At 40.7% G+C, this 17,000-nt stretch overlaps 1 protein-coding gene across 1 annotated transcript; it reads left to right on the top strand.

Annotated features, from left to right (window-relative positions):
- The first annotated feature begins 1,764 nt into the window (after positions 1-1,764).
- On the top strand, positions 1,765-2,273 carry LOC131400559 (late histone H2B.L4-like). Its single transcript, XM_058535276.1, has one exon. The coding sequence runs from the start codon at positions 1,765-1,767 to the stop codon at positions 2,158-2,160; it is 396 nt and encodes a 131-aa protein (XP_058391259.1). The 3' UTR covers positions 2,161-2,273.
- The last annotated feature ends 14,727 nt before the right edge of the window (positions 2,274-17,000 follow it).

The following is a 17,000-nucleotide window of genomic DNA, read 5'->3' as shown; positions in this document are numbered from 1 at the left end:
ATCTTCTTCACCAAAAAAAAAAAAAAAAAGAAGAAGAAGAATGTAACAGGAAGAAGGGAAAAGATCAGAACAAGTTGCTCTGAGATGCGTGTAGGAATTGTAATAGAATAAATTAGCAAATAGAGGTAAATGAAATCAAGGACCATATAAACCAGTTGTAATAATGATTATAGCTACTTTGAAGAATCCAGTAATCAAGATATAACTAAATAGTGTAACTATACATCACTTGGATGATGAGCGTCCAGCGAGAGCAGCTCATGCTCTGCTCTTCTCTGGCTCAGCCAGTGAGGGACTGCCAACCCCTAAGCCACAGACTTTGGCCCAAAGAGTGGGAAGGTGATGCAAGATGAACCAGTAAGAGCATTCTTGGGAGGTTCAGCCTTGGTGATTGTGGAGGAAGTTGGTGTGGTTCCTTCTCTTTTGTTTTTTTATTTGCTGGCTTGCTTTTAATTCACGGTAATGATGATATGAGTTCAGAGACTGTAGTGGACATGTCTCTTGTCCATTCCATCAAAATAAGGGGAGGATTTGATCACTAATATTGCAATTGGGATTTTTGAATCCTCATTTGTAAATGGGACTTTTCAGAAACCAGAATAGCAAGTTTTCCTCACTGGTTTTACCATCACCTTACATTTTCTAGTGATAAAAATGATCTTTTTTCCCTTCATGATTGGAACAATTTTATTAGCAGCGGAATTGGCTGTTCCTTGAGTGTCCAAGAGGAAACAACTTTGGAAGTCTGACCATTTGGGATGAAAGCACGTTGACGACGCCCGTTTCTTCAAGTCTCCTTAAGTCCTTTGTTTCTTCAATTTTGTATAATTATTTATATAAACATGTTTAGGAAATGCCTTACGCTGCATTATCATAGATTTTTGAAAGGTATGTGCTTTTAATGTTAAAGTATTTCCCTTTTATTGATTCCCTTTCTCTCACTATGGCAGTTTCTTAGAGAATGCGGGTAATGGCATTTTTAAACTGACAGCTCTTGTATTTATTCATCAATTCAAGTACATGGGTGTATTTTGGGGACCCAAGTAATGGTAAGAAAACAATTGTAAATTTGGTACATGTTAACTATTTTTAGTATTTTTATAAGTATCCCCATTTCGCTTTATGTTCTGTCTTTTGGAGTGGTTTTGCCATTCCCTTTTTTTTTCCTGATTCACTGCGAGTTTTGATAGGAACTGGAGGCAGTAGCTGGTCAAGCGTGTCCCATGATTTCCAGGAGCGCTGTGCTGGCCACGTCAGACAGTTCCTGCTCAAGCCACAGTGGCTCAGCCCTCGAAAGAGTAGATTCTGGGTTCAAGGACAAGGGCCCCAAAGTGCCTAGACTCACTCTGATGGTGGTATGGACTTGGGTTGTGGAGGTCAGACTGTGAAGGCACTGAAACTGAAATCTCTACCACTTAGGTGCTTTTGGTGAAGTCTTTTCAAAGGTCTCGTACCGTAGGCATCAATCAGCCGTTGTTGTCAGTTAACGTTTTGCCCTATGGGGCACCTGTCAAAGATTTTGTGCTGGAGGTCACAGGAAGCTTAGAGTTCGCCAGATTCCTGTTCTGATTGGTTGAGGTGATGCCAAGTATCCAATCACCTGACAAGGCGTGGCTTAGGGACAGGCGACCCTGCATTGCACTTTATCCAATCAGATATGGAGCTTGCCCATGTCGTCAGAGAGTGCCGTGCTATAAAAGGGCCACCGGCACTCAGCAGTCCCCCTTGTCCTTCCTTCCAAGCTTTCGCGGAGCTGCCTGTGACATGGCTGAGCCTGTCTCTGAGATGTCCTCTGAGGAAAGCCTGGGCACGAAGGAGCCCACGGAAGCCGACCCGAAGAGCCTGAAGCAGAAGCAGCCAAGGCGCCGCCGCCGCCGCTGCTCCGACAGTTTCGCCGTCTATTTCCCCAGGGTTCTGAAGCGGATTCACGAGGGCCTGAGCCTTTCTCGGGAGACCGTGAGCGTCATGGATTCGTTCGTGAAGGACATCTTCGAGCGCATCGCCGACGAGGCCGCGCGCCTGGTCCGCTCCACCCAGCGCTCCACCATGTCCTCCAGAGAGATCCAGACCGCCGTGCGCCTGCTGCTGCCGGGGGAGATTGGCAAGCACGCGGTGTCTGAGGCCACCAAGGCCGTCATTAGGTACACCAGCCGCCGATGAGCTGCCTCAGGACCGCCTGAGCATCGCAACCCAAAGGCTCTTTTCAGAGCCACCTCACTTGGCGGGAAAAGAGCTGTAGCTCTAAAAAGAGGGACCTACTCTAGCAGGTGGATCTTGTGGCATTCTGCTGATATTTAAAGCATTTTTTAACCAATATTAAAGATTATAGACTGTAGTATATGTGTGGTCATATTTATTACATGGAAAATAGGTGATTTTCCATAACCATATTGTATTAAGTAGCTTTTATAAGCTTTCATTAAGTAGCTTTCATTTTTATTTGTTGTTTTTTTTTTTTGGTGTACCTTTATAGGGATTTGTGAGGTGAAAATTGTTTTCATAGTAATTTTTTAAAACGTTTTCATTATCCTGGGCCAGCCCTGATTGCCTAGTGGTTAAAGTTCAGTACTCTTACTGTTTCAGTGGCCTGAATTCAGTTCCCCAGGTGTGGAACCACACCACCTGCCTGTCACTTGCCGTGCTGTGGTGGCAGCTCACATAGTAGAACTAGAAGGACATACAACTATCTACTGGGGCTTTGGGGAGGAAAAAAAAAACCATTTTCACTCTAATTCTTGCAAGATTGTACAGTGGAATTATCCAGGGGGTTTTTATGCTGATATGGCAACATATAATGTGAAAAAGATGAGAAAAGAATCAGTACACCCCTAATACACTTCTCTACATATCCTGTATCAGAAATTCACTTAACTACATAAACTAGGACCCAAACAGTACAGACATAGCTAAATAAAGATTCCAAAAAACAATTCACTTTTCCAATTACGTGATTTCTGAAATTACTGTTTCAGTTCATTCAGATTTATCCCTTTCTGTTCTTTTCCAGTTGATAATCTTACCGCTTTAATACACAATCCATCATGGCTTGCACTCATTCGTGGATAATGGGACTGTCTAATGAGAGCAGCTCAAACCCCACTTTCCAGTGGCATAGCCAATGAAGGACTGGCAGCCCATGCGCTACAGCCATTGTCCCAGTATGTGATGGAGTGACTAAGGCTGAACCAATAACAGCCTTCCTGTGGTAATAAGCATGGAGTTTGAGGAGGAAGTAGATGTGATTCTTTGACTCTTTTTGTTTGTTTCCTTTTTGTTTTTTTTGTTTGTTTGTTTTTTGCAGGGACAGATTCACCCTGAGCTAACATCTGTTGCCAATCTTCCTCTTTTTTTTCCCTCCCCAAAGCCCCAGTGCGTGGTTGTATATCCTAGTTGTAAGTCCTTCTAGATCTTAAATGTGAGCTGCCGCCACAGCGCGGCAACTGACAGACAGGTGGTATGGTTCGGCCACCTGGAAGCAAACCCTGGGTCCCCAAAGCAGTAAGAGTGCCGAACTTGAACCACCAGGCCATCAGGGCTGGCTCTCCTCTTTTTTTTTTTTAATCATGACGATTTAAGGATACCCTCCAGAGCTGGTATTGGGATGTGTCTCTAGCCTCTTATACCAATTTAAGAACTGTATGGTCAGGACTTAAAAGAACTAAAATGACTCCTTCCTTTTCCTCAAGTGATTTGAATGTTAATGTTTGTGATACTGAAAAGGTAATTTAATTTCCAGTGTATCTGCTTCTTTGCCAATGGCTTTTTATTGGTTTCATCTTCCTGTAAGTATATTGAAAAAAACTGAGTAGTTGGTGATTTGCTAATTGCTCTACTTTTTATTTCATATCTAATTTCCTACACGTTTGGAGAGAGAATACACTGTGGGCTTTCAATTCTTTATATATATTAGGATTTGTGTTAGAGCCCAATAGATCATTGCATTTGTTAATTGTTTCATTTGTATTTTTAAAATAAGTTGTTATAACCCTTGTGATTTGGATGTAGAAACTGCTAAAGGATGACACTCTGGGCCAAATAATGAGACAAAAGCTAGATAAACTACAAAACTCAAAAACTTTCTTGAGCCCATCAGAAGAGGGATAGACTTTCCCTGGAAAGATCCACACTCAGAGTATTCCACCTTTGACAGAGGTCGAGTTGCTCAAAAGGAAATTGAGGGGGCCGGCCCCATGGCTTAGCAGTTAAGTGCGTGCGCTCCACTACTGGCAGCCTGGGTTCGGATCCCGGGTGCGCACCGACGCACCGCTTCTCTGGCCATGCTGAGGCCGCGTCCCACATACAGCAACTAGAAAGATGTGCAACTATGACATACGTCTATCTACTGGGGCTTTGGGGGGAAAAAAAGGAGGAGGATTGGCAATAGATGTTGGCTCAGAGCTGGTCTTCCTCACAAAAAAAAAAAAAAGGAAATTGAGGGTAGGTCAAAATACTAGAGAGAGCTTCACTAAGTATTGCAAGCATGAAGGGGGCTGATGTTATCTCCAGACAACATCGATCCCCTTGCGATCAATAGAGATAGGATTTAGGACAAATAAGCCCCTTATCAAGTTCATTACTTATTACTATTCTGGAGTATTGGAAAATTCGTGTAAAAGGATTTGAAAAAAGAACTTGCTGCACAAGTTGCCGAGAATAACTACCACGAAATCAAGCGTAGCATAAACCTCTCTGAGGTGCCTAGTAATTGCTGCACACACGTGAAACAAAATTTTGGATGCCAAAGGCTGTATGTAGAGCCGCATGCCTTGTCAGAGAAACAACTTTGGACCAGTTCAAAAAAAGTGCGCTTCACTAAGTCACATAATTTCTGTCATGCTAACGGCTGCTGCTTCAAAATGCCAGTGTTTGTCAGTATGACACAGAGTTGTATTCCCAAAGTTATTCTTGCATGCTGGTCTCCTAGCTATGTATTATGTAAAAAATCATTTTGAGAAATCTAGTGCATTAGGACATTTTTATGGCGTTTTGCATTTGTAAATTCAGAAATCAAATAGGAGCAGTAGTAAAACAACCTTTAAAATATACTCTATGGGCCGGCCCCGTGGCTTAGCGGTTAAGTGTGCACGCTCCACTACTGGCAGCCCCGGTTCAGATCCCGGCGTGCACCGATGCACCGCTTCTCCGGCCATGCTGAGTCTGCGTCCCACATACAGCAACTAGAAGGATGTGCAACTATGACGTACAACTATCTACTGAGGCTTTGGGGAGAAAAAAAACAACAAGGAGGAGGATTGGCAATAGATGTTAGCTCAGGGCCGGTCTTCTTCAGCAAAAAGAGGAGGATTAGCATGGATGTTAGCTCAGGGCTGATCTTCCTCACAAAAATAAAAAATAAAAAAGAATAAAATGTACTCTAGGTGGTCTGAGGAGTGTAGGCTGGGAGTTTAAGGGTGGGTAACATATGAAATCTCTGAAGTAAACGAGAAAAATAGAGTTTAATGTTGAAGATTGGAAGGGGAAGTGAGTTCATGTGATTATTCACTTCAGTGGGTGATTGGGGGAAAATGGGGCACCTAGTGAGCAATCACAATCTAACAGTGTGGTTTCCTAAAAAAAAATTGAGGGAAAAGGCTTCACTGCTTAAATAGCAAATTATAAGCATTAACCTAGGGAAAATAGTATTAGTAGGACAAGCATACCCCATGAAAACTTTTTTCACCATTACCCGTGTTATGGAATTCATTTAAAGCATGGACCCAAACGCAGTACAGAAATAACTAAATGAAAAGTTCAAGAAACAACACCTACTCCGGGTTCCTTAGAAACCGAAGTTGCTACTCTTAACTTTCAAAATTTATTTGATTCTATTCTTCCCAAGCTTATAATCTTTTCTTTTGAAAACTCCAATTTCCGTGACTTGCAACTCAGCCATCATGGGGACGCTGGGAGTGTCCAATCAGAGAGACTCAAGCCCCATTCTGTTTGGAGTCAGCCAATGAGAGACCTATAGCCGCTGAGCCGCAGCATTGTCCGGATGTGCAAGGTGTCCTGAGCCAAACCAATAAGTGTCTTCCTGGGATGTTCAGGTTGGTGACTGTGATTCTTTGCCTGCTATTTGTTTCTTTGTTTGATGGGTTGTCTCCTTTTAATCATGGTTATTTAGGAATATTTTATTAGTTTTATGTCTGCTGTACAAAATGCCAGAGATTAGGCTACTTAAACAACATATATTTATTGTCTCACTCTTTTGGAGGCTCCGAGTCCAAATTAAGGTGTCATCTGAGTTGGTTCCTTCAGAGTGATGCAAATGAAGCATCTATTCCAGGCCTCTCTCCTTGGCTTGTCGATGGCTGACATCTCCCTATGAGTCTTCACATTTTCCTCTCTATGTGCATGTTTCAGTTTCCAAATTTCCCTATTTTATATGTACCCGAGTTATTTTGGAATAGGGCTCACCCTAATGAGCATAATTTAACTTGATTACCTCAGTAAAGATCCTATTTTCAAATACAATGACATATGAGGTCCTGGGGTTCAGGACATCAACATATGAATCTCAGGGGGACACAATTCAACCCACAGGAGATATGGATTTTGAAGTATACGTGGGCATATCTCCTGCCTCTTCCATTATATTAAGAGAACATTGGTGACCAATTAAGGGAAATGAAGCGACCCCACTCTTGTCATTTTCCACAACTGTTTGAATGCTGAGCAATTTAATTTTTATTTTTATTTCTAGCCTCCTATCTCTGTGAAGAGAGAAGATACTCTAATTTCAAACCTTCGAGATGTATTGTGATTTACTTTCAACCCCAATATTTATTCAGTTTTGTTAAGTGTTCCATTTATACTATCAAAATAAGTTGCAATTTCCCCTATTGATTAGGATGTAGAAACCCATAACGAATATCACTCTCAGTCAAACAGTGAGAAAATGTCTGGATAATCGACAGAAACAAAACTTTTCTTGAGTCCCTGAGAAGAGGGAGAGGACCCTCCAGGAGAGAAAAAACACAAAGACTATTTAACTTTGGCAGAGTCCCATGAGCTCAAGACAAAGAACTGGCGAGCCAGGATACTAGAGAGAGCTTTCCTGAGTAGCTCGGGTATGAAGGGGGCCGGTGCCTGATCAAGGAGAGGGTAGAAAAGTCTGTTTTTTCTCCGACCAATGCAGAACTCCTGGGCCATTATATACCAAGAGCTCTCCTTGGAATCATCAGAGTAAGAATTTAATTTAGATAAATGAGCTCCCTCGCCAGGAATACTAATTATTATTATTCTGAAATATTAGGCAAATCTTATAATAACATTTTAAAAAAAGAATTTGATTCCCAAGGACACCAGGAAAACCTGCCACGAAATGAACAACAAGTAAATCTCTCTGGGTGGTGCCTCGAGATGAACTTGCACGTCTGGAACGTAATTTTGGAAGCGAAAGATCATTGTAGAGCCCTGTGTGTTGGCAAAGTCGCAATTGCAGACCAGTTTGAAAAATGGTATTTTACTAAGGCACTCAATTTCTATCATGCTTATTGTTGCCGCGTAGAAATTCCAGGGTTTGCTCACATGACATATGAATGTCTTTCCAAACTTATTCTTGCATACTGGTCTCATACAAATCATATTATGTGAGAAGTGCTTTCAAGAAACTAAATCCGTTAGGATATTTTTATTGTTTATTGGAGGTTTTGCATTTGTAAATTCAAAAATCAAATAGGAGCATTAGTAAAACAAAATTTACAATGCATTACAGTTGGGTTGTGGAGTCAAGACTGGAGCTCAAGGCTGACTGGCACACAGGAAATCTAAGAAAGAGAGGAAAAATGGGGTTTGATGCTGAAGACCAGAAGGGGAAGTGAGTCTATGTGATTATTCACTTCAGTTGATTACTGAGGGAAAAAGCCACCTAGTGAGCAATCATGACCTAACGGTGTGGGTGACTGAAAAGACAAACTACGGGAAAGGACTTAACTGCTTAAATGACAAATTATAAGCATCAAATCAGGGAAAATAGTATTTTCCTGGGGACAAACATACCCCATTCAAACCTTTTTCAACATTACTCGTATTATGAAATTCGTTTAAGAATGTAACCTTAAACTTACAAAATGTTATATGTCAATTATATCTCAATAAAGCTGAAAGAAAACAAAAACATAAGTGAGGACTCAAACAGTATCAAAATAACGAAGTCAAAAAGTTGAAGAAACAATGCTTATCTAAGCTCCTAGAAAACAAAACTAATATCCAAACTGGTTCTGATTAATCTGATTTTGTTCTTCTCCAGGGTTTAGTCTTTTTTTTTTTTACTGAGGTCACATTGGTTGATAACATTATATACATTTCAGGTATACATCATTATACTTCGACTTCTGTATAGACCGCATCGTGTTCGCCAAAAGTCTAGTTGCCATCCATCACCGTAAACACGTGCCCCTTTACCCCTTTTGCCCTCCCCCCACCCACATCGCCTCTGGTAAGCACGAACCTGTTCTCAGTATCTGTGTGTTTGCTTAATTATCTTCCACGTATGAGTGAAGTCATACCATAATTGTCTTTCTCTGTCTGACTTATTTCACTTAGCATAATTGCCTCAAGGTGCATCCATGTTGTCACAAATGGCAAGATTTGGTCTTTTTTATGGCTGAGTAGTATTCCATTGTGTATATATACCACATCATCTTTATCTATTCATCCGTTGGTGGGTACGTAGGCTGCTTCCAAGTCTTGGCTATTGTGAATAACGCTACAGTGAACATATGGGTGCATATATCTTTTCAAATCAGTGTTTTTGTGTTCTTTGGATAAATACCCAGAAGTGGAATAGCTGGATCATATAGTAGTTCTATTTTTAACTTTTTGAGGAACCTCCATACTGTTTTCCATAGTGGCTGCACCAGTTTACATTCCCACCAGCAGTGTATGAGGGTTCCCTTTCCTCCACATCCTCTCCAACATTTGTTATTTCTTGTCTTTTTAATAATAGCCCTTCTGAGGGGTGTGACATGATATCTCATTGTAGTTTTGATTTGCATTTCTCTAATAATTAGTGATGTTGAACATCTTTCCATGTGCCTGTTGACCATCTGTATATCTTCTTTGGAAAAATGCCTGTTCGCATCCTCTGCCCATTTTTTGATCACGTTGTTTGCTTTTTCCTTATTGAGTTGTATGAGTTCTTTATATATTTTGTATATTAACCCTTATCAGATATACGATTTGCAAATATCTTCTCCCAACTGGTAGATTGTCTTTTTGTTTTGCTGATGGTTTCCTTTGCCATCCAAAAGCTTTTTAGTTTGATGTAGTCCCATTTGTTTATTTTTCTTTTGTTTCCCTTGCCTGAGGAGACATGATATTCAAAAAGATACTGCTAAGACTGTTGTCAAAGAGTGTACTGCCTATGTTTTCTTCTAGGAGTTTCATGGTTTCAGGTCTTACATTCAAGTCTTTAATCCATTTTGAGTTAATTTTTGTGTATGGTGAAAGATAATGGTCTATTTTCGTTTGTTCACATATGGCTGTCCAGTTTTCCCAACACCATTTATTGAAGAGACTTTCCTTTCTCCATTGCATGTTCCTGGCTCCTTTGTCGAAGGTTAGCTGTCCATAGATGTGTGGTTTTATTTCTGGGCTCTCAATTCTGTTCCATTGATCCATGTGTCGGTGTTTCTGCCAACACCATGCTGTTTTGATTACTAGAGCTTTGTAGCATATTTTGAAATCAGGGAGTGTGATACCTCCAGCTTTGTTCTTTTTTCTCAGTCTTGCTTTGGCTGCTCAGGGTCTTTTGTTGTTCCATATAAAGTTTAGTATTCTTTGTTCTATCTCCGTGAAGAATGTCATTGGGATTCTGTTGGGATTGTGTTGAATCCGTAGATTGCTTTAGGTAATAAGGACATTTTAACTATGTTAATTCTTCCAATCTGTGAGCACGGAATATCTTTCCATTTCTTTACGTCTTCTTCAATTTCTTCCAACAATGTCATATACTTTTCAATGTGTAGGTCTTCCAACTCCGTGGTTAAATTTCTTCCATGTATTTTATTCTTTTTGTTGCAATTGTAAATGGGATTATATTCTTGATTTCTCTTTCTGCTAGTTTGTTGTTAATTTATAGAAATGTTACTGATTTTTGTATTTTGATTTTGTACCCTGGAACTTTACTGTATTTGTTAATTATTTCTATAGGTTTTTTTTTGGTGGATTCCTTAGGGTTTTCTATATAGAATCATATCATCCCCAAATAGTGACAGTTTTACTTTTTCCTTTCCAATTTGGATGCCTTTTATTTCTTTTTCTTGCCTAATTGCTCTGGCTAGGACTTCCAATATTATGTTGAATAAGAGTGGCACGAGTGGTCATCCTTGTCTTGTTCCTGTTCTTAGAGGAATAGCTTTCAGTTTTTCACCATTGAATATGATGTTGGCTATGCATTTGTCTCATATGGCCTTTATTATGTTGAGGTACTTTCCTTCTATACCCATTTTGTTGAGACTTTTTATCATAATGGGTGTTGGATCTTGTCAAATGCTTTCTCTGCATCTGTTGAGATGATCATGTGATTTTTGTTGTTCATTTTGTTAATGTGGTGGATCACATTGATTAGTTTTACAGATGTTGAACCATTCCTGCCCCCCTGGAATAAATCCCACCTGATCGTGGTGTATGATCCTTTTCGTGTATTGTTGTATTCGATTTGCTAATATTTTGTTGAGGATTTTTGCATCTGTGTTCATCAGCGATACTGGCATGTAATTTTCCTTTTTTGTGTTGTCTTTGTCTAGTTTTGGAATCGGGGTAATGTTGGCCTCATAAAATGTGTTAAGAAGCATCCCATCCTCTTCAATTCTTTGAAGAGTTTGAGAAGGATAGGTATTAAATCTTCTTTGAATGTTTGGTAGAATTCACCAGAGAAGCTGACTGGTCCTGGACTTTTGTTTTTGGGGGGTTTTTATTACTGTTTCAACCTCTTTACCAGTGATTGGTCTATTCAGATTCTCTAATTCTTCTTGATTCTGTTTTGGGAGGCTGTATGATTCTAAGAATTTATCTGTTTCTTCTAGGTTATCCAACTTGTTGGCATACAGCTTTTCACAGTATTTTCTTGCAATCCTGTGCATTTCTGTTGTATCTGTTGTAATTTCTCCGCTTCCATTTCTGATTTTATTTATTTGAGCCTTCTCTCTTTTTTTCTTAATGAGTCTAGCTAAGGGTTTTCCAATTTTGTTCAGCTTTCCAAAGAACCAGCTCTTACTTTCATTGATCTTGTCTATTGTCTTTTTAGTCTTTATTTCTGCTCTGATTTTTATGAGTTCCTTCCCTCTAGAGACTTTGGGCTTCTTTTGTTCTTCTTTTCCTAGTTCTCTTAGATGTCGCGTTAGAATGTTTATTTGAGATTTTTCTTGTTTCTTGAGGCAGGCCTGTATTGCTATAAACTTTCCTCTTAATTCTGCTTTTGCTGCATCCCATAGGTTTTTGTATGTTGTGTTTTCATTTTCATTTGTCCCCAGGTATTTTTTTTTTATTTCTTCATTGATTCAGTAGTTGTTCATTAGCATGTTGTTTACTCTTCACATATTTGTGACTTTTCCAGCTTTCTTCTTATAGTTGATTTCTAGTTTTATACCATTGTGTTCAGAACAGATGCTTGATAAGATTTCAGTCTTCTTAAATTTATTAAGACGTATTTTGTTTCCCAACATATGGTCTATCTTTGAGAATGTTCCATGGGCACTTGAGAAGAATGTGTATTCCGCTGCTTTTGGGTGAAATGTTCTATATATGTCTAGTAAGTCCATCTGGTCTAGTGTTTCATTTCCGGCCACTGTTTCCTTGTTGACTTTCTGTCTGGATGATCTATCCACTGATGTTAGTGGGGTGTTAAAGTCCCCTACTATTATTGCATTGCTGTCAATTTCTCCCTTTAGGTGTGTAATAGTTGCTTTATATACTTTGGTGTTTCTATGTTAGGTGCATATATATTAATAAATGTTATGCCTTCTTGGTGGATTGTTCCCTTTATCATTATATAATGTCCATCTCTGCGTCTTTTCTGGCTTGAATTCTCCTTTGTCTGAAGTAAGTATAGCTACACCAGCTTTCTTTTGGTTGCCATTTGCTTGGAGCAGCATCATCTTCCATCCCTTCACTTTGAGCCTGTTTGTCTTTAGGGCTGAGACAAACAGCTCCTGGAGGCAGCTGGGTCTCCTGGAGGCAGCATATCGTTGGGTCTTGTTTTTAATCCATCCAGCTGCTCAGTGTCCTTTGATTGGTGCATTCAGTCCATTTACATTTAGAGTGATTATGGATCTATGAGGGCTTAATCTTGCCATTTTATCTTTTGTTTTCTGTTTGTTCTACATTTTCATTGTTTTTTTCCTTGTATTTCTGTCTGCTATTTCAGTTTGGTGGTTTTCTGTGATGTGTTTCTCAGTTTCCTCTTTTTTTATGTTTCATGACTCTGCTCTGAATTTTTGTTTTGTGGTTGCCATGATGTTTGTATAAAAGATCTCATAGATGAGCTAGTCCTTTTTCTACTGATAACATCTTATCTCCATCTGCCTATGCAGGTTCTACCCTTTTCCTCTTCCCCTTCTATGTTTTTGTTGTCACCAATTATCCCTTTTTGTATTGTGAGTTTGTTACCAAATCAATGTGTTTATTGTTGTTTTTAATGCTTTCTTTCTCTTTAGCCTTTATGTTATAATTAAGTGTTTACTAACCTATTCTGGTATAGAGTATCAATTTTCTGATTCTATTTGTCTATCATCTTGCTTAAAGCTTTGTATAACTTTGTGTTTTTCTTTTGGGTGGGAGAAACGTTTTTCAGGATTTCTTGTAAGGCAGGTCTAGTGGTGATGAATTCCCCCAGCTTTTGTTTGTCTGGAAAAGTCTTTATTTCTCCTTCATATTTGAAAGATAGCTTTGCTGGATAGAGTATTCTTGGCTGACAGATTTTATTTTTCAATATCTTCAATATATCATTCCACTCTCTCCTGGCCTGTAAAGTCTCTGCTGAGAAATCCATATATGGCCTAATGGGGGTTCCTTGTAAGTTATTATTTTCTTGCCTCTGGCCACTCTTGCTATTCCTTCTTTGTCATTGACTTTTGACAATTTTACTATAAAGTGCCTTGGAGAAGGTCTTTTTTGCGTTGAGCTAACAAGGTGTTCTATTAGCTTCGTGTACTTGTATATCCAGTTCCTTCCCCGGGTTTGGGAAGTTCTCAGCTATTGTTTCTTTAAATGATCTCTCTGCTCCCTTCCTCCTCTCTTCTCTTTCTCGGATACCCGTTATCCTTATGTTGATTTTCTTAATTGAGTCAGATATTTCTTGTAGAATTTCTCAATTGTTGAAAGCTCTTACTTCTCTCTCCTCTTCCACCTGAACATTTCTAGATTTCTATCTTTGAGCTTGCTAATTCTCTCTTCCATGTGGTCTGCTCTATTTCCAATGCATTCTACCTTATTCTTCGTCTCATTTATTGCATTCTTCAGCTCCAGAATTTCTGTTCGGGTCTTTTTTTTTAGGGTTTCAATCTGTTTGGTAAAGTAATCCTTCTGTTTATTAATTTTATTCCTGAGCTCATTGAATTGTCTTCCTGAGTTTTCCTGTAACTCGTTGAGTTTCTTTGTGAGAGCTATTTTGAATTCTCTGTCAGTTAGATTGCAATCTTCCATGCCTTCAAGTTTAGTTTCTGGAGAGTTGTCATTTTCTTTCTGTGCTACCACGTTACTGTAGTTCTTAATGGTGCTTGATGAGCTGAAGATCTAATTGGCTTTATTGAGTGATTCACGGATTGGGCAGCATCCCATCTAGTAAGCAGAGAGATAATCTGAAAAGTTGTACAGAATGGAAGGTTTTTATAGGCAGAAATGTGGGGCAAGGAAGTTATTACCAAAAGAAAAGAATGGATTGTTTCAGGCCAAGTCATGTTCTTTTTAGGGGAAGGGAAAACGACAGGGGTCTGATATAGATTACCTCACTAGTGCTAATCAGGAAATTTCAGATTGACTATTTAAAGGCCACATTCGTGGAAGATGTTAAAACTGCAATTAAGTCTTGGTTTGGAGGAGAGAAGTCAAGATGGCAGCGTAAGCAGACTCTGAACTTACCTCCTCCCGTGCACACAGCCAATTTACAACTACTCGTGGAAAAGTTACCCCAAGATAGAACTGAAAACTGGATAAGAGGAACTCCTGCAACAAAGGACAATCCTAATTGAGGTGGAAGAGGCAGAAACTCCCTTCCGGAGAGAAAAAACGGACCTTCACAAGCCGCCAGCTTCACGGCTGCCTGGGAGTAGCCCAAAGGTACACAGCCCTCCTTGGAGGAGTGGGGCCCTAAGCTGGGAGCGCCCCCACTGTAGGCATTTTGTGGACCCAGCACAATAGTGACGAGTGGCAAAATATCTGACTTTGCCTGCTACTAAAACATTGGGGAGTACCCCCAGAAAAGCTGGTTCACAAAGAAATTAAAACCGGCTCTTAAAGGGCCCATGCACAAACGCACCCGTTTCAGAAAGCAACCTAAAATCAGCAGAAAGAAAGGTGCATGGTGCTTTGGTGAAAAGAGACTCACCTGATAGGCTCTGAGTGCATTGTAGTGAGAGGTGAGACCTCTCCAGGGACTGGGACATTGGCAGCAGCCCTTGTTGTGGCGTGGTGTGGTCGTGCTGACACAGATGCCATTGGAGTTCTCCCTGGAGCATGCTAGCCCAGGGCCTGCCCCATCCACTAGAGCACCAATTTAATCCAGCTCAGCCAGGGCAGGCAGCCCACCCTAGAGACTGGCCCCACCCAACAAGCCGGCAAGCAAATTGTGGGCCTGCATAGATTGGTGACTGGATTCTCTGCAGCATGGCAACTGAGCCCACTTCAGTGGGGCAGGGCGTGCACAAGGAGTGGGTGGAGAGTGTGGGGCAGTGGTGGAGTGTGTGGGGCTCCCGGCGTGGAGAGACTGGGTCCACTTCAGGAGGTCGGGGCGTGCACACGGGGCAGGACTGTGTTGACTGTGTGTGTGGACCTGTGGGCAGCAGGGCTTGTCAGCTGCAGAAGAATTGTGCTTCTCAAAGACCCACATAGGGGGTTTGCCCCACCTTCCAAAGCCTGGAACAATTGGGTGCTTCCATGACTGAGGCCAGCCCCACCCAGCTGCAATCCTCAGAGAGCTGACAAGAGACCTAAAGGCTGGAGGCTTATAGCATTTGTAAGCCCCTGAGCCTAACAACCTGCCACCCTGGGGGCCTACTCACTTAAAAGAAATACTGAAACACAAATGCGGTATTAGAACTTGCAGCCAACTGTGCTGGGGCTCCCCACACCCAATAAAGAGACTGGAGGGCCCACAACAACTACAAGCAGCTGAGCATTACAGCAGCTGGCCAGGAGCATAACTCAGCCTCCCTGGGTGCCTACAGGGAGAGAAAACAGGCCACAACAGAAGGACACATGTAGCCCACATAAGGGTCACCCCTGACACATTGAGAACTGAGGGAAGCACGCTGCAGGGCTCCTCAGGCATCACTTATATAAGGTCACCTATCCAAGAGTAGGAGACGTAGCTGACCTACCTAATACGTAGGCACAAGCACAGGGAAAGAGGCAAAAGGAGGAGGCAAAGGAATACACTCCAAGTAAGGGAACAGGACAAAACCCCAGAAAAGGAACTAAGTGAAACAGAAATGAGCAACCTACCTGACAGAGAGTTCAAACAAAGAGTGTTAAGAGTGCTCACTGATCTGGGGAGAAGAATAGATGAACTCAGTGAGAATGTCAACAAAGAAATGGAAGATATAAAAAAGAACCAATCAGAAATGAAGAATACGATACTGGAAATGAAAAATTCGCTAGAGGGACTCAAAAGCAGAGTAGAGGATACAGAAGAATGGATCTGCGAGCTGGATGAAAGACTAGAAGAAATTACCCAAGCTGAACAGGTAAAAGAGAAAAGAATTAAAAAGAGTGAGGACAGTCTAAGGGACCTCTGGGACAACATCAAGCACACTAACATCCGTGTTATAGGTGTCCCGGAAGGAGTAGAGCGAGACAAGGGGGCAGAGAATATATTTCAAGAAATAAGAGATGAAAACTTCCCTAACCTAAGGAAGGAAACAGACATCCAGGTACAGGAATCACAGAGAGCCCCAAACAAGATAAACCCAAAGAGGCCCACACCAAGACACATCATAATCAAAATGTCCAGAATTAAAGATAAAGAGAGAATCCTAAAAGCCGCAAGAGAAAGACAAGTTACATACAAAGGAAACCCCATAAGGCTATCAGCTGACTTCTCAGCAGAAACCTTACAAGCCAGAAGAGAGTGGCACGATATATTGAAAGTGCTAAAAGGAAAAAACTTACAGCCAAGAATACTCTACCCGGCAAGGTTATCATTCAAAATGGAAGGAGAGATCAAAAGTTTCACAGACAAGCAAAAATTAAAGGAGTTTGTCACCAAGAAACCAGTGCTACAAGAAATGTTAAAGGGACTGATTTAAGGGGAAAAAAGAAGACCACAAATAGGAAAAATTACCTATTTCCATGATAAAAGGCTAATGGATACAAATGCACAAGAAAGAGGTTAGATATGATATCAAAAACATAAAAGGAGGGAGGAGGGGAGATAAAGAGTAGAGCTTTCAGACAGAGGTCAAACTAAAGAGACCATCAATTCTGTATAGAAGGAGAAAGGAACAGAGAAGTACTACTAAAACACTGAGGAAAAAAAGTTAAAAAATGGCAGTAAGTACACACTTATCAATAGCTACTTTAAACGTCAATGGACTAAATGCCCCAATTAAAAGGCATAGGGTGGCTGATTGGTTAAAACAACAAGACCCATATATCTGCTGCATTCAAGAGACACACTTCAGACCTAAAGACACTCACAAACTGAAAGTGAAGGGATGGAAAAAGATACTCCTTGCTAATGGCAATGAAAAGAAAGCTGGGGTAGCAATACTCATATCAGACAAAATAGACTTTAAAACAAAAACTGTAAAAAGAGACAAAGAAGGGCATTACATAATGAT

Source organism: Diceros bicornis, chromosome X (genome assembly GCF_020826845.1).
Source record: "Diceros bicornis minor isolate mBicDic1 chromosome X, mDicBic1.mat.cur, whole genome shotgun sequence".
Lineage (NCBI taxonomy): Eukaryota > Metazoa > Chordata > Mammalia > Perissodactyla > Rhinocerotidae > Diceros > Diceros bicornis.
This window is presented reverse-complemented; position numbering and strand designations above follow the sequence as displayed.